Consider the following 25,361-nt stretch of genomic DNA (forward strand, 5'->3'; position numbering starts at 1 on the left):
CTGTTTCATATCAGTCTAGTACTTGGTAGCGAGTGACAGGTGCACAGACACACACGGGGAGAGAGACAGAGAGAGACAAACTCATTGCACTACTGACGGAGGGAAGATGCACTACTGACGGAGGGAAGAAAAAGAACACACAAGTACCCAGACCACCTCTAGTGACCCTTGGTGACTGCCTGATGCCGAGAAGAGGTGCCCCTAGTAACTCGCATTGAAAGATCAGGGGCAAGGAAGGAAGGAAGGAAGGAAGGAATGATGCACCGTCTAAGTCTTCCTAGCTCCAATTTGAGTAGTAGGAGAAAAACATTCGTACCTGGCAGTCTTGAGCTGTCCAGGTCCCTCCCGCAGGTGAGAGAGAGAGAGAGAGAGAGAGAGAGAGAGAGAGAGAGAGAGAGAGAGAGAGAGAATCAATCAAACTTTTATATGTTTGTGTAGATGAAACCAGACTACCTCCATCTTCCCCCTTTTCTCTCTCTCTCTCTCTCTCTCTCTCTACTTGGGATGATGAAAGTGGCCCTTAGGTTGAGAACTGGCGAGAAGGCGTGGCAGCGGCGGGAGGTGGAAAAGAGGAAGATGGAGGAGGAGGAGGAGGAGGAGGAGAACAAATAGCAAACATTTAACATTCTATCAATTCAAACAACTACATGTAAGAGAAATATGGAAGACGCATAATGTGATGTAATGAGAATAATAATAACAATAGTGATAATAGTGATAGTGATAATGATGTTGATGACAGGCGAGGACGTGGTGGTGGTGGTGGTGGCAGCGGTGGCGGTACACTCCCCCACCTGGTTATCTACACCACTACCACCACCACCACCACAGCCACTATCACCATTACTTTGCTCATAACTCACTCACTTCATCTCCGTGTCTCTTGAGTTCACCAAGACATTATTCACTTGAAACGATGAATTTACATGTATTCATTCCTCCCTTTACTGAGTTGTTCCCTTCTTCCCTCCTTTCCTCATGTTTACTTCTCTCTCTCTCTCTCTCTCTCTCTCTCTCTCTCTCTCTCTCTCTCTCGCTCATTCTTCGTTTTCTTTATTGTTCTTTCATTTCATGTCGTTTCCTCTTGTTCTTCGTAATTGCATCTCGTACGAAAGAGAGAGAAGAGAAATAGAAAGGGAGAAAGAAACAGGACATACTTCATATCTATTTTCTTTTTTCTCACTTTTTTTTTATATTACACGCTTAAATTTTCTTACGTTTTTCATCTTGTTGTTTCTCTCTTCACATAACTTCATAATATTTCCCTTGTGTGTGTGTGTGTGTGTGTGTGTGTGTGTGTGTGTGTGTGTGTGTGTGTGCGCTTGTTTTCTTGCTTGTTCGCTCATATCTTCCTTCATTCTCACTTCTCTCTCCTTTCCTCCTCCTCCTCCTCCTCTTCTCTTCACTCCTTTTCGCAGCGTTTATCACCATCGCTATCTCCAGTTTTTACACCTTTCTTTCCCAACCAGTTTACTTTGTTTATCTTTTCAGCGTTATCACGAAACACTCCGCATTTGTTTTTGTTAATCGACTGTTTTCTTATTTATCTCTTCTATTGGCCGTCGAGAAAGGGGAGAAGGTGCAAGTCAAGGCACAGATGGAGGTACAAGATAAGGAAAGCCGCAGGTGTATTAGGGACAGTAGGCTTAATCAATACAGGTGCAGTGGTGGTGGTGATGGTGATGGTGGTGGTGCAATGGTACTCAGGTGTGTTATAAATGTCCAGTGAAGTTGTTAAGGTAGATTGGATGATTATGTTTGTGTTATCTATCTATCTATCTATCTATCTATCTATCTATCTATCTATCTATATATATATATATATATATATATATATATATATATATATATATATATATATATATATATATATATATATATATTTCTTTTTACTATCTGTCTGTAGTTATGCGTATCTCTCTCTGTTTATTTATCTTTCTTTCTGTTTTTCTCTTTCTGTTTGTCGATCCGTGTCTCCTGAGCTGTAATTATATAATGTTTCTCTCCTTTATCTATGTCTGTCTTCCTGCATCTTCCTTTTTTTTTTTTATCTGTGCACTACATATACATTTATCTATCCACCCATCCATCTACCTATCTGTTTTGTCTATCTCATGCTTCTTGTTAGGAATGGTAGGTATACATTTACTCTCTCTCTCTCTCTCTCTCTCTCTCTCTCTCTCTCTCTCTCTCTCTCTCTCTCTCTCTCTCTCTCTCTCTCTCATTATCTACTTGCCTCAATATGAATGTAGTACCCAATTTTCGCGTCTCTTTTGTTTTCCCCTTCTGTCCCCGCCATGACTTCGCTACTTCTCCTTTGTGTCGTGCCTCTGTGCCGCAACGAGGACTGGCAGGATCTGGGCACACCAGCGAGGACACCGAGATAAGGGCGTCGCCTTGCGGGGCGTGACGGCGAGGTCTTACTCAGCCTGTCACAGTGGGGTGTTGTGTTGTGTTGTGTTGCTTGCTTGTACTCCGTTTTCTTTGCGAGAGACAGAGAGAGAGAGAGAGAGAGAGAGAGAGAGAGAGAGAGAGAGAGAGAGAGAGATTAGGGGGAGAGGGATGAATGGGGGCCATTACAGTCACTTGGCACTGAGGCGGATGGTGCTCGGGTCATACAGGCTTCAGGACGTATGGTGCTCCAGACTCTTGGTAGCCAAAATGTTTCTAGAGTCAGACATGGTAGCGACAAGCTTGGTGAAGGCAGCATGTGGATCCGCACTCACCAAATATATGAGGACTGAGGAGTTACAGCTGCATAGGATTCCTCGCGTGAAGACCGAAACATGTTGCATGAGTCGTGTTATATGTAATGACGGTCACTGCAGCAGGTCATGACGGAAGTGGTGGAGGTGCCGAGGAATCCTGACAATATGTGGCGCCTTTGCTCTGTGCATCGATCAGTATCTGTTCCCCGGACGATCTTTGATTACCAGCATTGAAAACTGGTCTTTCATTCCATCCTGCAGCTAACCCCGTTCATCGGTTCATTGTCATCAGGACTAGGTAGTAACACTGCAGGAGGTTGAATAACACAAATGTTTCTTGATAGAGCGAGTGAAGTGAGTTAAAAACATGCTGAAGGTGTGTCACTGGGAAGCTAGGGAGTCTTCAGTAGCTGAACTGTGGCAGAGAAGTGAGGGATGGTGACTTGGAGGGCGTGGCGGGGGTGTGGAGATACTTCTGCGTCACTGGGAAAACAAGACCTCTAAACACGTGGGAGGTTTGGTCTATATACTTTGGGTTCATCGCCCTCATGCCAGCCCTCCCATCCTCTCCACCCTCTCCCGCTCCTCAAGCATGCAAGGACTCGTGTAAATACCTTCACCCATTCATGGAAACTTTCTTTGAGTCTCTTCTGTGGGAGACATGGTGGACACTTTTTCTTCTCTCTTCTGCTGTCTGTCTTCCACCTGTCATTTTTAGTGTGCATGGCGGTCTCGCGGTGATACTTGAGTAACCTTGCCTTCTCTTACCCACAGATGTCGGGTGACGCTGGTGACGGCAGCCCCGCCGGCGGCGTTGAGGTCAAGGACTTCCAGAACCGCATCAACGTGTTCCAGCGGCAGGACAAGCAGCAGGTGAGTTACGAGTATGTGGGTCATTACACCCATTACGCCGCACACAAAGTAATGATAACACCTGTCACCTGGTGTCACTGGAGCAGGAGAGAACATTAGTGTTTGTCAGGGTGATGGAGTGGCCGGAGCGTGGGTATATTGGTCCCTCACTCCCCACGCCCGCCCGCCCGAGGAGAGACTGGCCTTTGTTACCTGCCTGCGTGGGCAGGTGGCGGGTGGCGAGTGGCGGGAGGCCGAGGATCAGGAAGTAACGTGTACCGCAGAACCGTTGTGCCGCGGGGTAAAGCAGTAAAGCAGGCAACGCTCACGTGTGGGAAAGTCATTTCGAAGGGTGCATGTTCGCTTAGGTTCAGTGATGGGAGGGAGGGCGAGGCTTTCCAGTAGACGAGGTATTGCCAAGGAGTTTGTTTGAGTATTCTTGGATACCTTAATCACTCTGCTTCCCGGGGCTGTGCCTCTGTGATTACTGTCCCATCTGACACCGCTGCTGAGGTTGTCTTGATGCCCCGGTCCGCCCCGTCACGCTACACAGCAAGGCACCTGGGGCCACGCGATGGGGCCCCTAGTGTGTGTCTCAGGGCGGTGGCGGTGGCGGGGTTACCTCGTGACTCAGTCCTGACGTCATGCCTGGCTGACTCCACGAGGAGACCGAGATAAACGAGCGCTTGTGTAAACACACACACACAGACACACACACACACACACACACACACACACACACACACACACACACACACACACACACACACGGGAGGACACCCAGAAGGTCCGCTATAGGACAAGATCTACCTGCCCCCGTCCCGCCGCCCCCTCGTCACACTCATTACTCACACCTGTCGTCGGTCGTCACAAATGGCCTCCCAGCTTCCCACGCTGCGCCCCATTAGTGCCGAGGTAACCTTTGGGATCACCGTGGCCGCGTCGCCCACCTCGCAACGCGGAAATAGCGCCGCCGAGGTTCTGGGAGTCAAGTGTCGCGGGAAGGCCTCCAGCGTGACATAGTTATGGGATTTATTTTGATTCGTGGCGGCGCCGGGTTGGTTTGTTTCTTCGCGGTAATGTTTGTCACGCTTCCCCCTCTTCCCTTTCCCTTCTCTCTCTCTCGCCCTCCCTACATGGCGTTTCCTGAATAAATAGTTATGAACTGTGACGTGAGGTAAGTTGGCACCTGCGGGAAACCCAGATGAAGGGTGAGGGGGGTGGGGGAAATGACTGACGCGGTGAGATCTTCGGGAAGATTATTGGTCCGCGCTGAGAATTTAGTAACACTGGTAATTATTATTAATAGTGACATCAGAGGCAGATTGACGCGCTCAGCCTCCGTCGCGCTGCTTTCCCCATGCAGTCTGTATTGGTCTGTATTGTTTCCAACGTCTAGTAAAGAAAACAACATGAACAACAAGCCATTTCGGGATCCCAGGAAGACAATGTGTGTGTGTGTGTGTGTGTGTGTGTGTGTGTGTGTGTGTGTGTGTGTGTGTGTGTGTACCCGTAGCAGGTCCCGCCCCCGTGACCCTGAGCGACACTCCTCGCCTGTTGGCGTTCCCCGAACCCTTCCTGCTCGTGGCATCGGGCGGACAGGCGGGCAGGCGGGCAGGCAGGGGGCGGCTCTCCCACGATACCCTTGCAGCAAGAGGAGCGGCGACGTAACGCATTGCCACTGTGTTCAGATGTGTGAGTGAGTCAGCGCGTGCCCCAGACCAACACTTGGCACAGGAGTCGGGCGCGGGGCTCCCTGGCTAGTAAACATATTTATTTACATGCTCATTCAAGCAAGACTGAATTAATGGACTATACTATCGGTGTTGTTGAAAGTCCAGTGCGGCCTGCATGCAGTTCCGCGAAAAAAGCAACACACCGCAGACCAGCAAAAGCCTGGCAAAAACCATAGAAACATTGGGTAAACTCCTAAAAAAGAAATGGAAGTGCTCCAAGAAGGCGAGTTACCAGCTGCCGCCTGGCCCTGCCGCCGCCTGCCCAACGCAGCGCAGCGCATACGTTGGCGGTGTGAGCGGCTGGCGGCTGCGGGTTGTGTAGGTGTCAGGCACGGGGGTGCACCCTCGCTGACGCTGGCCACGTCATGCCCTCTTACCCGCTGCTCGCATATATTCACCACCCGGAGGAGGAAGGGAGTCAGTCAGTCAGTGAGGAAGGAGAGTGCTCGTGCATCCTCCGTGGTTGCTCCACCGTTCTGAGACGGCTCATTCTATCTATCTGTGCCCGCGCCTGTGTGTGTCGCCTCGCTATCAGGGAGTGAAGTAAGCATTGGGCGAAGGTGTCGCGAGAATGATAAAGGACTGTCAGGGTAAAGTGTTGAAACAAACGTGAGTGTGAGTGCCCGGAGGTGGACGTTGGCGACTCAGGGGATGATGCCCCACAGCCAGGGTGCCTTCAAGACAGCAATCACCATCACCACCACCAGCAACGGCGGGTACCATTAACTTGTGCCAACATGACTTTTGGACAGGTGTGTGTTCGTGTGTTTGTATGGAAGGCAGGGATGCCTCTTTCGTTCAGCACACACACACACACACACACACACACACACACACACACACACACACACACACACACACACACGTGCACTGCAAGTATGTCTACATCGCAATCCAAGGAGTGGTGCAGGGCGGGGGATGGCGTAGCGGGGCGGCCTATCCTCGGCGGCAGCACCCAGCAGGCAGTGGTGGGCGAGGCAGGGCTAGGCGGGACGGGGCGGGGCGGGGTGTGGTGGGGCCTGCACCTCGCGCAACAAGGAGCACCACAGCTAAAGTTTGTACTAGTGTAATGTTGGAGCGTTTAGCGCAGCGTTAGGCAGCGAGCAGCCTTGTGTGTGTTCCTTATTAGCGCCACCAGCCACGCCTCGCGCGCATGTTTTTTTGTCCCTAGCTCTTCCTTTCCTATTCGTGTCAGCCACTCTGGTGCTGCGCCACTCCTGCGCCCACGCGCCCGCACTTTGATCACAGGATTGGCTTGGTAGGAGCAGGATATGTAGCAGGGTAGGGGAGGAAAGGGGCAGGGAATACACCCCTCGCCCTGGCGGTGATTGCAGCACCTCTGTCCTATCCTTCATTAGTAAGTGGCTAAGGCCGCCCACCACGTGTCCTCATGAACAATAGACACAAACACGGTAAAATAAGACTGATATATTATTTTCGAGACGTTCTCCCGCCCTCATAACAAGCGAAGGTGCGGGGAGTGGGGCAAGTGTTTCGTGCAGGACTCACTGGCATGGTGTTGGTGTCCATTGAGTGACTCCTGCAGCCTTGAGCACCACTGCCAGTCACTGTTGCCTTGTAGCACGTCCCCCATATAAATCTCAGAAGGTCGTTGGGTTCTCATATTTCATACTCATACTTCAGGTGGAGATACAGGCGATGGACGAGGTTTATACTGTAGGTGTACGTGTTCTCATAGTTAATGTTTCGTCAGTTGATCAGCTCTTCTGGGTGGGTGGGCTCCGTCGACCTGTCAACTTAGAGGACGCCTCGCGCCGCATATAGATGTGGCACCCTCAAATGGAAAATGGAGTGCTTGGCTGAAAATAAATGTGCCGTGAGTTATAGTGTAGCGATGACGCGTCTTGAAAGCTGCAGAGGAATTTAAGTGGTGCTACACACAAAACTGCTCGCCAGGATGTCCAGCGCTCTCTCTCTCACACACACACACACACACACACACACACACACACACACACACACACACACACACACACACACACACACACACACACACACACACACACACACACACACACACACACACACACACACACACACACACACACACACACACACACACGTTATATTATGTTTACCTCGTTTGGTGATGGACAGACTGTGTATGCGAAAATTGCAATGTCAGATGTGAAGGAGGAAGGTAACCAGGTAGGAAGGGAGGTAGGAACGAAGGAAGGAAGGGAGGAAAGCCAGGGGGGCGAGAGAAGCATGGTCATGACAAGCCACCGCTGGCCTTGCTTAAATTTCGGTAAATAAAAAATAAAAAAATCCTATAGCTGGGACTGTGCCGAGTGGTCATCACAAGGCCCGCCAGCGCCTGGGATGACACGCACGCCGCTTCTTCCTAGCTGGACGCCCTTGCCTGCGGGAGGATTAGCACATTCTTACCCCGGAGAGGAATTTGGCCGCGCGGCAGGTGGATGAACAGTCAAGGTCAGTGGTGGCCGTCCGCCGCTTCGCCATCGTACCAATACTCACTCGTGCGCGTGCTGGGTGAATATCATGTTAAGGAAATTTTTTAGGCTTTTCCGAGGTGTTTGTTGGTGAGGCACGCGAGGCTGTGTGTGTGTGTGTGTGTGTGTGTGTGTGTGTGTGTGTCTTTGTGTGTGTGTGTGTCAGACAATGACTTGGCGCGAGACTCCTCATTCTGGGGTGATTTAAGCAGAATGGGTATTATGATTTTATTCTGTACCCTAGTTTCTTGATAGTTCATGGCTGCTCAGGTGTGTGTGTGTGTGTGTGTGTGTGTGTGTGTGTGTGTGTGTGTGTGTGTGTGTGTGTGTGGATGGGCGGGCTTCCTTTACCTCAAACAGCGATAAAGTTTGGAAATTTAATTAAAAAATATTATTCGTCAGACACGAACCGTACCTTTCTTGAGCCTCGCTGAATATGTTATCGATGAAGTGTTTCAAGTTTGGCGAGCCGTCCTGCCCTGCTGACAGCCGGGAAGTGTAGTGACAAGGGAACTGGCAACTGTCACCTTATGAATATCAGTGACGCGAAATATTAGTTATTTATTTTTTTTTTTTTTACTTTCCACTTCTTTGAAGGGAACTAAGCAGGCGGCGACACTGTGGAGAAACCAAGTGTTGAACTGTGAAATCAGTCGTGATTTCCACGTCTGCACCTGTGTGTGTGTGTGTGTGTGTGTGTGTGTGTGTGTGTGTGTGTGTGTGTTTTGTGTTTGTGTTTGTCTCTCGCCTGCCTTGTCGACGCCAGCATTGCACCAGCCTGTCGCCGCAGCCACTGCTTCATCTCACTGTAGTACATAATATTCGCTGAAAGTAAATATAATGTACAATTCCGCAAACGAATATGGTGAAGTGTGTTGAGGTTGAGTAACGTGGTGAGTGGGCGGCGGTGCGTTGTGCAGTGGTGCGACGCTGCGTGTGCTGTGTTGTGAAGTACGCTTGCTTCTCATAGGCGAGGCTACACATAACTTGGCCTGCTCCTATGGGCGTCCCAAACTCCCACGCCTGTCGCCGAAGCGTGGGTCACGGCCACGGGAGGAGGGACGGGCTCACGCCTACATGCGGCATCACACAAGGGGTGAATTTACTTGTGTGCGGCGGTCAGTTGACTCCGCCACTCCGCAGGCCGAACACCTGCCGCCTGCTGCTCTGCACCTGCCCGCCGCCCCCTTCTCTCGAGTACCAGTTCTGACGCCTCCACAATCGCTAAGTACACTACCAAGTAACGAACTTGGCCACTCGCCCGCCACCAGCTCGCCTGAGTCAGCCCGTGACGCCCCCTCACGGTTTGCCACACGCCCTCTACAAAGAATAGTTTCCTCCACGCCTTGCCTCGCCCAGGTATTGTGAACACAGGCCTGCGGGGCGTCACTGGCAAATCACTCGAGGTGAAAGTTCAGCCGCACGTCGCTCATCGGCCCGGCTGGTGAGTAGGAGGAGCAGAACAATGGGTCGCACTCGCATCCCGCACCGACAGTCGATCTGTCAGTGGCGTTGCGTGGACGTCAGACCTGCGGCGGCACGCGTCCAGGAAAGGTGAAGGTCCCCGCGGCCAGGTCCCAACGGATGGAGGAGGAGGCTTTCTTGTTGCTGGATCGTGGTACGATAATAATGATTAATAAGTGAAGTGTTGGCCGCGTTGCGTTGTTGTGGTGTTGGGAGGCACGCGTGTGTGTGTTGTGAGGGGGTCGCCGCGAGTGGTCCATGCTTTGTGATCGGCGCTGACTTCATGCGTGTGCTTGCCATCAAATATTTTTACATGGAAGAAAAAATAGTTACGTTTACATTATTCGCCCACTAGTCTTTCCTTATGGAGTAACCGTGACTGATTTTCCCTCTTAAAGAAAAACGACACACTCATATAAATTTTCCATCCTTATATCTATCTAGTGGTGGATGGGTTTTCCTCGATATTTATGTACAAAATAAATACACGTGAACTTTTATATATCAGATTAATCTCAAATATGTATGCTGGTTTTTTTTCTTTCTTTGAATTTTCTCATGCATTTTGCTGACATTGCTTTTGTTGCTTGATCTTACTCAGTCTTACGCGCGTGTGAATGACCGTGTTAACTGATGCCATTATTTTTGCCCACAGCACCTGGGCAATAGCAGAAGCAGCAGCAGCAGCAGTAGCAGCAGCAGCAGCAGCAGCAGCCAGTTGAAGCGATCCCAGCTCTCCTCCCGCTCCACCAACAACCTGAGCGAGGTGAAGTCTTCCAGTAACCTCAGCGAACTCAAGTCCTTGATGTCCGAAGTCAAGTCTGACATGAGCGAAATGACCTCAGTAAGTGTGTGTGTGTGTGTGTGTGTGTGTGTGTGTGTGTGTGTGTGTGTGTGTGTGTGTGTGTGTGTGTGTGTGTGTGTGTGTGTGTGTAACAAAGATGTTTTTTTCCAGGCACTAGAAAAACACATATCAAACACTTGCATTCAGGATACGATATTCAACAGAAGCGAAGAATGCAGCTATAGTATATTTGACAGGTAGATCATTTAGACATAAAGTTACTGTAGCCCAAGATGTGGTGAAGTGTGTATATGCAGCGTTCCAATAGTGAGTGTCCCCAACACCTGTGCGCTCACCAGTGTGCTGAATATTTGCTGCCTGGCATGGCATGGCACGGCTTGGCATGGTGTGGCGTCCTTGGTGGCTCCCAGAAGTCATTTACAAGTTATTAGGTGCTAGGTGATGCTGAACACAGGAGCAGTAATCTCATTAGGTATCAAATGTTACTAGTAAGAGAATGAGACAGATAACCTATCCTCTTTTTTAGGCATGAACACAACACATGGTGCTATGCCTACTCTGCCCGACACTGCCTCTTCCTGTAGCCTGCCACTCATTCTAGTACTGTAATTAGCAAGATTTTCATTGCGATGTCAAATGTGCGTGCGTACACACACACACACACAAACACAAAAAGTTAAGATTTATGTGGTATTTTTTAAGCAGTGTAGTGTTTTGTGTGTATGACATGTGAATGCTGACTTGCTTCCTCTCGTTGCAGCAGAGCAACTACAACCGAACCATGTCTGTGGCCAACTCCGCCAAGCAGCAGAGTTCCTCGGCCTCCAGCCTGCAGAGCTTCAACAAGATCAAGCCAGCTGGCTTCAATATGGGTTCCATGGACGCCATTAACAATGCCCTCAACATGGGGTCGTCGGAGCAGCTGGCGCTCCCTGACGTGGAGAACGACTTTGACCTCCAGAACCTGAAGGCGTCGCAGGACCAGCTGAGCTCCTCGCCGCTCACCTCAGCGACGGGCTCCGCCAACACCAACTCCACGGGAGTCAAGTTTGAGCAGAAGACAGTCACTTCTTCACAGAAGACTAAGGTCAGTTACATTTCCAGTAGTACATGTTTATCTATCTTTCCTTGTACTTCATGAAGGTGATGAGGTTCAACACACTTTCATCACCACTCGCTGCCTTGCTGGTGTCAGCTTTTTACATTTCTTTGATGGTTGTCGTGAAGAATCAGTAAACCAAATTATGTGTGTTTTTATCCGCACACTAGTAAGACTTGCCACTGCTATCATCAGATTATCTGTCACATCCACTTCATTAATACTGGCAACATTGTCCAGCCCAGCTTGTGTTGAAACAAGTTTTTATCACTTTATGCAAATAAGTACTATTAACAGTATCTACATATTTTAAAAGTCTTTGAATATATACTTGATTCAAATGATCCATATCATACTCGGTTTGTAAATGCAGCATCACTGTTGTATCTCACACAGTAATAAAGCAAGTAGTATATGTAGATAAGCACACAAAACAGAGAAGTCCAATCTCAAATAGTATGAGGAAAATACGTTAAGACAAAGCAGATTATCACTGCAAGCTGAGCCACACATCACTTTTTAAACCATTCAGTCCATCAAATGTAATAACCCATAGAGTGATGCAAGAGTGTCCAGTTTTTGTCAGGAATCAGGGAAGCACTGGATCCAGGTCTCAGCATGTGTGGCCTTTCTAGGAGAGGAAAATGGCTGGAGGTGGAATTTCCTCAGCTTAAAACTTCCCCTTGTGTAGGTGGAGCAAACCAGACTAACTTGATAATTATGATGGTGGTTATAAAGCCAGCTCTGATAGTATATAATTACAAGGCCCTGTGACTTAAAAGATATAGAGAAAAGAATGTCCAATATTTTCTTTGCTTTAATTCTATTTCCACTATTCTCCAAAGAGTTTTGTTGAAATTACATGAGATTTTCAATATGTTTTTGTTTTCAGTGATTGATTAACGAGATATCTACATTATTAACTGGAAAAACACTCTAAAGAGACCACTTACTCACTTTTGTGGTATTGGAAAGGTGTCAAGGTGATAGAGCAAAGTATTTCTGAATAGTCCAGGTCATAGATACACTTACAGTGGTAGTAGTGACGGATAGCGAAGAAATGACACTAATCTAGATGCCACTATGCCCCGACAGGTTGTGACAGACAAGAACAGCTACGAATCAGCTTCTGGACAGTCCTCAGAGTCCACAAAGCTGCAGGCGGGCGACTTGACATATGCCGAGTCATCCAAAAAGGCAGCGAGCAAAGCCAAGCTGGAAATTGACGGCATCAAGGCAGAAAAAGCTGCAGCGGTGTCTCAGGTGAGTGTTCGATTCCTCAACGCTGTGCACGGCGCATCAGCAGCAGTCTCTGATTGCTGTGCTCAGCTGTGTTGTATTGTTGTTGCACTAGCCAATCCAGGATGTATGGTAACACACACACACACACACACACACACACACACACACACACACACACACACACACACACACTCTCTCTCTCTCTCTCTCTCTCTCTCTCTCTCTCTCTCTCTCTCTCTCTCTGATAGGTCTATGCACTCATAAAACACACACACACACACACACACACACACACACACACACACACACACACACACACACACACACACACACACACACACACACACACACACACACACACACACCGGAAGGGCACAATAAAATCCCACATTGACATAGCACCCCCGGCACGAAGGAGTGCCAATCGAATCCTTGTAAAAACTGAACAGCTTTCCATATTCTGAAACGCTTTGCTGTCTCACGACGACTATTTTCAAAGGCTGTAGTTGAAGATACTCATGTTTTTAAGGGTATTTTTTTCACTGTTCTGGTGATGGATTAGCAAGCTCTCTAGTTTATCATAAGAAGAAACTGTCTTGAAAACCCGGCTAGTTGTCTTTGGGGACTTGAAAAATTGTGGTGAGAAAACAAGGCGTTTCTGAAAATGGCCTTATTGACCCCATGACAAGGCAGAATCTAGCAATAGACACCGCGAGATTATGAATGTAGCCAAGGAAATTTACCAAGGTGTTTCTAGGAACTGGGGAATACAGCAGTCCCATTGTGGGTCGGGGCATCTATTTATTTATTTCCCATTTATTGTTTACTTTCATTATCGCGCATTCCGGTATCACGCGTGTGTTCAGCCACGGTAACGGGGGATGGGTGTATAGTGAAAGCTTACATCTTACTGTACACTGAGAGGGACTCCAGATGACCTAAGAATGCTAAAGACTGAAGAGATATGAACAAAAAATCACATTAACGTCCATTATTTTCTCTGGTGTCTCGTGAACTCATTCTTAGGTAACATTTCTCAGCCTTGTAGCACATCACAGACTTTTTATTCATCATAAGATAAGAAAACAGAAGAAGATATATCTGATAATTCAGTGCAACACCCTTTTATATTTATACTCTCAGAAAATATTACTTAGACATGATTTTTCAGCCTCGAAACGCCCAGTACACCTAACTAGGATACAGCATATAAGAAAGAACATGATGATGGACTATGTAGTAAAACCAACGCTTAATGAGGCTCTAATTCTATTAACACCGAAGTAACAGTGAAAGAAAAGTGGAGATGTATTCAGAATGGCGTAGTTTACCTTGAATCTGTTTTCTGTGACGCCCAGGTAGGAGAGCAAGACAAACTCAAAGAAATTAAACGCACCTATTCGAGAACAGTGAGCAAGTGAGTGAGTGAGTGAGTTCACCACACAGCCAAATTGTGAATCATTGTAACCTAGATAACACTGAAGGTATTTCAAGTAGAGAAGCTGAGGAAGGAACGGGGCAGACTGAGGCAGGTTAAGGTGAGCTGAGACGGGCGTGTGTTGAGTGAAGGGAGGTGAGTGCAGGCTGTTCCCGTCCATCACACCAGCTGGATTCTGCCTGACCCCGGGGGCACGCCATGACCTACCTACCTACTCCCGCATTTTGCTTTCGTTTTCTAAGGAATTCAAACACGCTCGTGAAGTTAGAAGATGTGTTGCATTAGACTGTTTTTGTTACCCCGCGGTGTGACATCAGAAATGGGGATGTGTTAATAGTTTGCGTTGGCTGCCGTGTGTGTAATTCACCTCCTCCTCGGTCGTCTGCTGGTCACCCAGCCAGTCTTCCCATTACGGAGCGAGCTTAGAGTTCACAGACCGATCTTCGGGTAGGACTGAGACCACATCAACACACAACACACTCCGGGAAAGTGAGGCCACAACCCCTCGAGTTACATCCCGTACCTATTTACTGCTAGGTGAAGAGGAGCCACACATTTTAAGAGGCTTGCCCATTTGCCTCGCCGCTTACCGGGATTCGAACCCGGTCCTCTCGATTGTGAGTCGAGCGTGCTAACCACTACACTACGCGGTGTGTGTGTGTGTGTGTGTGTGTGTGTGTGTGTGTGTTGGAGAGGGGGGTGGGCGATGGGACCAGCCGTGTGGAGTGAGGAAGAGTACGGTGAGTCGTTCAAGGACACAAGCACCACCACCACCACCACCACCAGCTAGGCGTTTTAAAACAAATATGTTCTTACCGACGCATTGTTTTCACACAAGCACACTAAGAGTCTCGAGCTTGCAACTTTTTTACTCTCTCTCACTCTCCCTCTCCTTTCCGCGTCAGTACTCGGAGCGTCAGCTGGGTCGATGAACCTTCTGTGGGGAGATGCATTGAGTATTAGTGTTTTTTTTAAGTCGCCTGAGGAAACGACTGCCACGCCTACACTCCACACCTGGCCTTTTGGCTCCCAGGCTGTGACCCACATCGGCAGCCTTGGCGTGCGTGGCCCTTCTTCCTCACCGCGGACCGTCACACTGCCTGCTATTATTGGACACATGGACATATCCTCGTCATCCTCGTAGATTGAGACGTGGCCGGCGCGGTGCATGGCGGACTGAGGTGTAATCTGAGCCCGCGATACAGATCTGGACAGTCTTCTTGTATAGCCGTACTTGTGTGTGTGTGTGTGTGTGTGTGTGTGTGTGTGTGTGTGTGTGTGTGTGTGTGTGTGTGTGTGTGTGTATGTTTAGCGGAAACTGACGCAAGACCAGAAATTTTACCGCTTCATTTCATCAGTTTATAAGGAAATCATTCTCCTGACTTCAAAGGCTGCCAGTTCGTTTGCCGTAAGTGGGTCACATTTTTGGCTCCACTTCGCAAGGTAGATTAATTAATAAACTCTGAATCTTAACTTAAGAGATACGTGTCTGTTTGTTACGAAGGAGGCTGCAGGAACGTCATGATTCACGTCTGAAGAGTATAGAACCACATTAAGTAGAGACTTGCGTTGCTTCGATGTGAGGTGGCGGCTGGGACTCAGGTGGTGGTGATGCAGGATATGAGTCGTTGAGTAACTGAACCTGTTCCTGGTCCTGCTGAGTTAGGCACCGGTGTCCACGAGCCTTAGGCAAGCGTCGTGCTGGCAGAAAGTGCAATTTTCTACCCGAGAGAGAGAAAACGACGTCCCAGTGCCTTCTCACCTCGACACGGCGGCATTGGCCCACTCAGAGCCCCGCGCCACCATTGCCTTTCCGACCCATTAGATCCACCCCTGAATCACGACGGTTATTGATAGGAATACCCCAGGCTAGGTATTGCGTGGCTGTCTGCTGGGCCCTGTGTCCTGCACTACACTCGCCATGTGGACAGTTATTGGAGCACACAGTCAGACGTCAGTAACATACGTACGTCAGGGGGACTTTTTTACATCCTTTGTGGCGATCTGCCTTACGAATACTTGGTTGAGGCTTTGCGGCGTGCGGCGTTCGGCGTGCAGCGTACAGCGTGTGGCGTGGGATAGTGAAGTGGTGTGTCTCGTGACACTCGCCGCGCTGTCAGCTGGCTCCCCACACCATCAGGTTCTTGCCAAAAATTTGTGCTTGCTAATTTAGTCAAGCCGCAAGACCAGGTGTGTTCTTGTTTTATGGCCTCATATGATTAGAGAAGCAGTGAAACGGTCCCGTTGTGACCTCTCACTATTCTCACACGCGCGAGGAATCTGTCAGGGTTCGCGTCACCGTCCAGGAGAGAGATCCCTGCACGGCCCCCAAACCACCTCCGCCGCTGTCTTGTCCTCGCCACATCCTCGCCATTGTTTCTTCGTCATTCATTATCACGGGTTATTTCTATGCTCGTTGCTAACTTCCTCCACGCCTGGAGGCCACACAACAGGACGCAGTGGACAGCCTGATGGACCAGGTAATGCAAACCTGCCCGCCGTTAATGCGAGACAGCTTCATTAACATCCACCTGGCAAGGCCTCGCCTCACCTTGCCGATGCATAATTAATGAGGGCAGTGACAACGTACTTGCATTATCTACGCAATAGTTCATTATTACGAATCTTCTATTGCATCAAGACTTTTCCCTGAGTCGCTCCTGACGCCAACCACCGCCTTGACGCGCCACTGTTGAGGAAGCGTGTTGGCACCAGCTTCTTGCTCCGTGCTGAGGATGGAGCGTAAAATATTGTCTGTATCCACTGTTTTCGGCAACAACGTGTAGGAGGTGAGGCGGAAGTAGAATCGGGGAAGCGGTTCCTGACTCAACTTATCCCATATTCCCCGCCTCACCCACCCGTTCACCTCCACCCGCCTCGCCTCGTCTACGCCCCCGGGTTACCCTCGCCGCACGCCACGTCCCACGCCGAGGCCTGCTTGGCATTTCTTGGGGCCGAGTGATGAAACGTGTGTAGCATTTGTGCAAGTTGTATTTCCTGCGATAGGAATTGCTGGTGTGGCGATGGTGGTGGTGCTGGAAGAGTTAAGCAAGGTCAGGCGAGTGAGGGAGGAAGTCATCTCCAGGAAGTTCAAGGTCGTTGGTGGACTTTCCTCGCGGGTGACCTTGTTGCCCTGGAGGACCTTACCAATGGGTGGCATTTGTGCGATTACACCAACCTGTCTTCCTGTCACATGTAGTAGTACTTTAATGACCCAACGTAGCAACCCTGGAATGAAGGCTTGAGATAGCATGGAAGTAAATGTTACCGATGTCCTAGGATTAGGGGAGGACACGGCAGCTGGGACCCGCAGTGTGAAAGTGCCCATCTTTCGCAGGCCTCACCTTTCACACTCGAGATGAACTGTTTGCCGTGAAGAGCCAGCTCCGAGAGGTGTGAGGCAAGAGAGAGGGCGAGGGTTGGGGATAGTCAGGGCCACTTCTGAGAGCGGGTGGGTGTGGGTTGGGGTAGGGGTGGGGGAGGCATGAGGAAGAGAGGGCTGCGCGCGTGCCCAGTCTAGTGAGAACTGTGTTGCGCGAAGCAGTGAGCACGTAAGCTCCACCACCAGGGTTCCGCCGCATACCCTTCACGTTGTGCAGACCCTCGAGGGCTTCCACGAACAGTCATGAAGGAAAAAGACACACATCAAAGCACTGAACTCATCAGCTGTTGCCAATTCCTCTCTCGTTGCTGCCAAATATGATTACTATGCCGTTCGAAGTGAATTTTTCAACGTGTTGCTTTTGGCTATGTTGTTTTCCTCTTGCGGCTTGAGCAATTTTTGGCTGGGGACTAAAAAGACGTATTGTTGAAACACAATAGTGAGATTGCGGCAGGACTGGTGGTTTTCTGACCGTGAGCTGAGCTGTCGGGACTATCACTCGAGTAGGAACCTGAATTTGGTAACCTCAGCCCTTGATATCCTTTTTCTTTCTATCGTAGACTTGATTCAATTGCCTCAAGGGTATGAGTGTCGAATGTTTATCTCACGGAGCAAGGATCAATGGCGTGGTAGGTGAACAGTGCCAAACGGGCTCTCACAAGAAAACAATGGCAGATTGAAATGGATGTTTTATAATAAGCTTTTTACTGACTAATTAGTCCATCAGAATATAGAGTTCAGCAGTGAAAAATAATGACAAAGACGAAGCGACGTCAACACGCTCACACATTCTGAAGGTGTTACGTCAACGCTTTTATCATCGACTCGAGACGGAGAGAGAGAGAGAGAGAGAGAGAGAGAGAGAGAGAGAGAGAGAGAGAGAGAGAGAGTTCTTTTCTCCTATTTAACGAGCTAAGGAAGGTTGAAATTTGAGAAGAGGATAATATAGCTTTCTGGGAGAGAGAGAGAGAGAGAGAGAGAGAGAGAGAGAGAGAGAGAGAGAGAGAGAGAGAGAGACACGTATAATGGGATTCCTTTATTGCAAAACCCCCGCGGCTTATGGTGATGTGAATGCGTGACTGAGGCTTGGTTGACTTCATCTCAGGCACTCCTGGAGACGTGGTGATGCCGCGCAAACATTGACGCAAGACGCGGCTTGAGGTGAGTGGAGTGACTCACACGCACAGCCTCGCGAAAGTAGAGTAAGAAGAGCGAGCAGCATAAAGCGGAAAAGAATGCCACTCTTTTATACAAGGCAGATCAGATGAGAGTGGGGCAGTTGAGTGTGTGTGGAGGCCCTGAGGGAGTATGTGCTCAGTGTGTGTGTGTGTGTGTGTGTGTGTGTGTGTGTGTGTGAACTCGGGTGTGAGCATGACTGTAAGGGGAGGCGAATGTGTAGGCAGGTGTCCGTCACCGCCTACCTAACACTGCCAGACGGAAATAGAATGACGATCTCTCGTGCGACAGTGTAAACATCGCGGTTGTTATCACCCTATCACCATCCTGCAGCCAGTGTACGTGTGCATCTTTTGTTTGCAGCGCCACTGATTCCCTTGGTCACAGGTGATTACTTATCACACCAGGCTTCTGAAAAACTGACGAACTTGTAAACGCGAAACATTGCGTGTAATTGCTGGTGAGTGAAATTCTATATATGGAAGAATGGCGATTTGTGTTGGATCTTTGCTTTTCGTAACGTTGCCTGAGGATGGTGTTACTTGACACACCCCCAGGCGTAAGATCAAAGCAGCAGGTCCTCGCTAACCTGCACAGCCCCAATCGTGCAGCCTGCCGCCCTGTGCTGCTGTGCTGCACGGGAAAACACTTGTGAGTGGCATGCACAGCCCCGGTGATGCAGAAACGCCGACGAGTGAGCGACAGTGTCCTGACAGGGGTGCTGCCCGCACTAGGGCTTAAGAAAAACTCAAGCCACATCAACGTACGTGGTGGCCACCTCGCTTCCTCCTCCACAGTCACCTCCCCGCTACCGTGGGCGGTCATAAACTTGGAGATTTTTTGGGTGCTGCTGAGTCCCAACACTAGGTGTGCAGACCGCTTGGCCAAGTCCTGCGGCCTTCGCTCTTCCCAGGCCTCTGAATCCCCTCACGCCCACGCCCTCTCAGGAGGCGAGATCTTCGCGGGCCACAACCCCTCGAAGGACGTGGCCGCCAGCTGTAGGGGAAACTGTACTCAAGACAAAGTCTTCCAGTGTGGTGGTGGGAGTACCGAGGCTGAGGAACACGCAGGGACTGATGCGCCCGCCGTGTGTCGCCGGCACAGTGCGGACTCTCGCCGGAAATTTGGCGTAGTTTCCCCCCAGACAAAGAGGTGCAGGTCTGGTTCGTGGAGTAGTCAGAAGTGCAGCAATGGGGGTGGGCGCGAGAGCCAAAGTGTGGGTGGGAGGAGCCACTGCCAGGCAAGCTTGGGCAATGAGGGAGGGAGGAGGAGCTGTTCAGGGCTGCCTCAAGCCAACTGTGGCGGCCGCTGCTGCTGCTGCTGCTGCTGCTGCTGTCGCTGCTGCTGCTGCTGCTGCTGCTCAACAATGAATCAAGCCGAGATCATAAAGGAGGTATGGTTTAGGGGGCCATGAGAAGTGTTGGTGTATCATTACAGGACCAGTGTGTGTATGTGAGTGTGGTGCTTGGATCATTGTGAGTGCATGACTCGTGATGGCTGGAAGTAGCGGCACACCATGCTCTGTTCATCTATTTTGGGATATAAAAGAAACAGACACACCTTTTGAAAGGAAGATAGCATGACGCAGTTCAGGCGGCGACGCAGCGTGTCGGTCCTCGCGTGAGTGACGCACGCTAGGACGAGGCTGTGTTCTGTGATGGAAGCCTGACTGAGTGACCTACGTAATCTGTCATCCTCCCTCTTGCATGTCTAGTTCTCATGCGTTACTCATCTACTACACATCTACTACTCATCTACACACACGCGCTTGCGCGTAAGAAGACCTAGGTTCGAATCCAAGGCGTGGCGAGGCAAATGGACGAGCGTCTTTATCTGTAGCTCCTGTTCACCTAACAGCAAGTAGACGTGGAATGTAACCCGATAGATTGTGGTCTCGCTGTCCCGGTGTGTGGAGTGTGAGTGGTCTCAGTCTTATCCAAAGATTGGTCGCTATGATGTGAGCTCACTTCGTAGAGAAATGCCTGATCAATAAGTGAATGACACTTTAGCAAGGTTTTTAAGGTTATCTGGATTCCTCATTGCCTCACAAACACTTCCCGGTTCCTCCCTTTGATGTCCAGATTTGCTACGTTGCCTTTTTCTCCCATTGACTGCTTGATTTACTTGAAAAAGACTTATCTATCAGTGACAGACGCATCACTTCAGTAATGGTGCAGTTCATCAAACAGCTTTGATATTTTCACTATCCTGTGTTGGATTTCCTCCTATTCAGTACTCACCCCCTATGCTATTAATTTTGCCAATAATAATATGCAGTTCATTACTTTTAAATTAATGTTGCATATTACAGTAGTGTGACTGTGCCAACCTCTACAGGCTCATCTTTATATATATATATATATATATATATATATATATATATATATATATATATATATATATATATATATATATATATATATATATATATATATATAAAATCTTAATTTATTATACATAAATTTGTACTCTAAAATCCTATTTATCTTGTATCTCTTACTGATCCTGATTTTGAGCTAAAGACTGACCAAAATCACTCTTTGACTCAGGAGGCACGTCAGCTGAAAGCGGAGGGCCTAGACCACCGTGAGGAGTCACAGATCATGGGTGCGTCAGAACGAGTGGCTGGTGATGGGTTCTCTGTCCATCGGTCGGCACTGAGTGAGCAGCAGCAGCGACAGACAAAGACCCCAGGTGGCGCCATCAACCAGGAATCATCCCGGCAAGCTACAAAATCCGGCATTACCATAAAGGCCCAAGGCGTGTGCACAAAGCAGTTCTCCACCATGAACACCTCCCAGGTGTGTACTGATAGCTGTCCACTGTGTTACATGGTGTTGTGTCATTGCCACCCTTTATACCAGTCACAGACTTCTATAGAACTTGCTATTAATGCTTTTCCCTTTTTGCTTCTTGTTCAAACTGTAAAAGAACATTTTATCATTTCAGAATAATGTAAATATCACCAGTTTTGAAGACCTGAACAAGCTGAACTCCAACTCTCAGCCAGGGGATGTGCAGAACACCATATTGCGTTACTCTGGAGTGATGTACACCTTTGTGGAGAAGCTCAAGAACTTGACTGTTAGCCAGTCCCTCAAGGATGCCCCAACACTGCTGGAAAACATTGATGACATGATAAGAAAAGCATGGTCAGTTCCCACATATGGCCACGAGTTGGGCTTTTCTTTATGCAATGTTTTGAGAACTAATGGTGGTATGGACCTTCTCCTTGACAACTGTCGCTCAGAAAACTCAGATTTGAAGTTTTCAAGTGCCAAGGTGTTGGAACAGTGCCTCACCACTGAAAATCGTGGCTATGTTGTTGAAAATGGTCTCAAAAACATTGTGAGTGTTGCGTGTGACTGTACAAAAAATGGGTCATCTGTGGACAAGTCGAGAGTGGGTACTGGAATTCTGGAGCATCTCTTCAAGCACAGCGAGGGAACTTGCTCAGACATTATCAGACTGGGAGGACTGGATGCTGTGCTGTCCGAGTGTAGAAAATCTGATGTAGAGACCCTAAGACACTGTGCCGGTGCATTGGCCAACCTGTCCCTGTATGGAGGCTCAGACAACCAGCAGGCGATGATCCAACGTAAAGTTCCAATGTGGCTCTTCCCTCTTGCCTTCCACTCTGATGAGAACATCAAGTACTATGCGTGCCTCACCATTGCTGCCTTGGTAGCAAATAAGGAATTAGAAGCTGAAGTGCTACAATCTGGAACCTTGAACCTTGTAGAACCATTTGTCTCAAGTCAGCTTCCTGATGCCTTTGCCAACTCCACTGTGGCTCACCGCCATGGCCAGAGTCAAGGCTGGCTTCAGAGGTTACTCCCAGTCCTTAGAAGCAAAAGAGAAGAAGCTCGAAACCTGGCAGCTTTTCACTTCTGCATGGAAGCTGGTATCAAGAAGAGACAAGGAAATCTAGAACTCTTCAGAGAAATAGGTGCCATTGAACCCTTAAAAGATGTTGCAAGTTCTCCAAATGCCATTGCCAGTAAATATGCAGCACAAGCTCTCCGGCTAATGGGCGAGGAAGTGCCACACAAACTCAGTCAACAAGTACCTTTATGGACACCTGAGGATGTCAGGGAATGGGTCAAGCAAATTGGATTTTCTCAGTTTTGTGATAACTTTTTAAATTCCCGAGTGGATGGAGACCTCCTGCTCCAACTTGGTGAAGAGAATCTGAAGGAAGACATTGGCATTCAGAATGGCATACTGCGGCAAAGGTTCCTGAGGGAGCTGCGAAAACTGAAACTTATTGCTGACTATTCCTCATGTGACTTAACAAGACTAAATGAATTCTTGGTCGAAATTGACAAGGAGTACGCAGAATACACCTACAAGATGCTGAGCGCTGGAGTGACCAAGGAATGGCTTAGGTAGGTACTTGAATGAGCAGCATTTGTGTTTTTTTTTGTTACATGTAAACAATGACAAATCAAAAGATATGAAACTCATTCAGGTGCATCAGAAATAATTCTATATATGCCTAATATACATATCCATTTATTTACATAAAACAATTTTAATTATTTTCTGGCAGGTATCTCAGTGAAGACCAGTTAATGTTGGAGTGTGGCATCACCAATTCCATTCACAGACAAAAACTCCGTCATAGTATACTAAGTAAGTTTTTAGTAGTGTCATATCAGTTTCTGTTTAAAAATACTTCTGTAATTACTTTATGAACATGGAAAATTACTGTCGTTACAACTAAGAAACCATTTTTCATGCAAACCAGGATATGAAAAGTTAAAGAATTGTAAGTAGTACATTTATGCATGACCTCACTTAAACTATGTACAGCTGAAGGCTAATAGATTACAAGTGCAAAGTGTGATCATATGTAGTTCTTAGTTTACAAAGATCATCTAATTCCTGTTTGAAGTGTATTCTTTAATTAACTGGCAATTGTACTTTGTGCAGATGAGACGGGTCAACTGCAGGACACAAGCTCCCTCGACAAGACCTTGGATGTCTTCATCAGCTACAGACGATCGAATGGATCACACTTAGCAAGGTGGGCAGCACATCCATTAAATGCATTGCTTTAGCAGACACTTGACATAAGTAATACTTATAATTAGCCTCCAAGAAACATATGAAGCAATATTTTTGATGAGCAAGTGCGAGTGCTGACTATTGCTTTCTCTTTCCAGTTTACTCAAGGTTGACTTGCAGCTCAGGGATTTCAGTGTGTTCATTGATGTGGAAAGGCTAAGAGCTGGAAAGTTTGACAACAATTTGCTGAACTCCATTAGACAAGCCAAGAACTTCCTTTTGGTGCTGACACAAAATGCCCTCGATCGATGTATTGGTGACACCGAGTGCAAGGATTGGGTGCACAGGGTAAGGCCAGATGGAGCACTTGCATCCTTATGTCTTTTTAAATCTACTTCATACTACCCCATTATCTCTGATTGGGAATGAATTAAGGAATGATAGATATACTTCATGAAATCTTATTTATTACTAGTGTCTTGAAAGACATGGTTGGATATGGCACACATAGTACAATTATCACTACCTGTAAATTGACCACACTGCCTTGATACTACATTTTATAAAAGAAGCTGAGGATAACTTACATCAATTTGAGCTTAATCACACAGCTAATGGGCTTAATTTCTCACCTACAGGAGATTGTCGCAGCACTGCAAGCCGGATGTAACATCATTCCAATCATTGACAACTTCCAGTGGCCAGAACCAGAGGAACTCCCTGAGGATATGAGGGCAATCTGCTCCTTCAATGGCGTGAGGTGAGTCTTGCACACAACATCCTAGACTATTGTTTTAGTTACAAATTTCAAGATAAAGCAGAATATCCTATACCTGTAATTGAAATACAAACAATATTAGTGCATTGCACTAATATTCCACCATAGTTATACAACTCAGCAGAATCTTTCCAAAGTTTCAAAATCAAGTACATATTTAAGAAAGTAATATTTCTATATCTGGTATTTTGTTTCCCCCCCACAGGTGGATCCATGAGTACCACAACGCCTGTGTGGATAAGATGGAGAGGTTCATGCGAGGTGATGATTCTCTCGGCCGTTACACCAACAGGAGTGTGGAGGGTGGTATGGCCACTCCTGGCACCCCTTCCAACCTCCCTCGTGCACCTCCAATATATCAACGCACAACTAGTACAGAGAGTGGAGGGAAATGTTCCTCGTGCTCAGACAAGGACCCCAAAGACTGACGGGGCGACCCTGCATTGGTTAAACACAGGAGGTCAGTAACTGGCTCACTTCTTTAAAATTCTGCATAAAACAACAAAATTTCAACAAAACTAAATACCTCTGTTCTTAATAAATAAGCATTCTCTTATGTAGTAATTAAGTTTTGTAAATTATGATTGCCATTTAAATTATTTCTATACCACAAATTTTACTGAGAACCGTATTTTACGGCTTGCAAGACGCTGCTGCATCTTGGAAGACGCACCCTAATATTTGAAAGAAATTTCTAAGAAAAAAAAGTCATTCTCATACAAGAATGCATTCACCATATACTCGACCACTGAACACAAAAACACCAGAAGCAAGGAGTCTGCAAGACACTATTGTTTCACCATTCAGAGCACTCACCACAAATTTAAAACTATGTAAATAAAAACACCATAGGTAAATACATATACACAGTGAAACAGTCCATCTCTTCTTGTTTTAGTAGCAGGCGACGGCATGTTTTGGACCTGTTGTTTACATTACGGAATCACTTGTCCGATCGCCGAAACCGAACACGTCAGTGCTGCAGTTTGTATTTATTTTATTTTGCAGTCGTGCTTCATAGGCTTTATCAATGTGAATACAATTCACAAGTGGAGTTTTGACTCTTGCTTGAATGAGTAAGCCACTTGGATGTTCTATTAATAAAGGTATAAAGGCACCTGGCATGATGTGTGTGCGTTTGTGTGCATGTATGTGTGTGTTGCAATGAGACGAGGGAGCGGCCCGTTTTCTCCACAC

General features: G+C 47.8%; 1 protein-coding gene across 22 annotated transcripts in view; it reads left to right on the forward strand.

Annotated features, from left to right (window-relative positions):
• Positions 1-25,361, forward strand: part of LOC123519528 (NAD(+) hydrolase sarm1-like) — a 188,038-nt gene that overhangs the window by 160,743 nt on the left and 1,934 nt on the right. For 20 of the 22 annotated variants that reach the window (XM_045280899.1, XM_045280898.1, XM_045280903.1 and 17 more), the window contains 11 exons: positions 3,483-3,581; positions 9,890-10,078; positions 10,800-11,126; positions 12,234-12,401; positions 20,926-21,177; positions 21,326-22,764; positions 22,929-23,011; positions 23,312-23,405; positions 23,545-23,734; positions 24,025-24,146; positions 24,370-24,624. In XM_045280899.1, coding sequence (XP_045136834.1) covers positions 3,483-3,581; positions 9,890-10,078; positions 10,800-11,126; positions 12,234-12,401; positions 20,926-21,177; positions 21,326-22,764; positions 22,929-23,011; positions 23,312-23,405; positions 23,545-23,734; positions 24,025-24,146; positions 24,370-24,592 — 3,186 coding nt within the window. In that variant the 3' untranslated portion in view covers positions 24,593-24,624. Of the gene's footprint in view, positions 352-3,482; positions 3,582-9,889; positions 10,079-10,799; positions 11,127-12,233; positions 12,402-20,925; positions 21,178-21,325; positions 22,765-22,928; positions 23,012-23,311; positions 23,406-23,544; positions 23,735-24,024; positions 24,147-24,369; positions 24,625-25,361 lie in introns of all 22 variants that reach the window. The other 2 variants (XM_045280910.1, XM_045280893.1) reach the window with 2 other exon arrangements.

Source organism: Portunus trituberculatus, chromosome 45 (assembly GCF_017591435.1).
Source record: "Portunus trituberculatus isolate SZX2019 chromosome 45, ASM1759143v1, whole genome shotgun sequence".
NCBI classification, from domain to species: Eukaryota; Metazoa; Arthropoda; class Malacostraca; order Decapoda; family Portunidae; genus Portunus; species Portunus trituberculatus.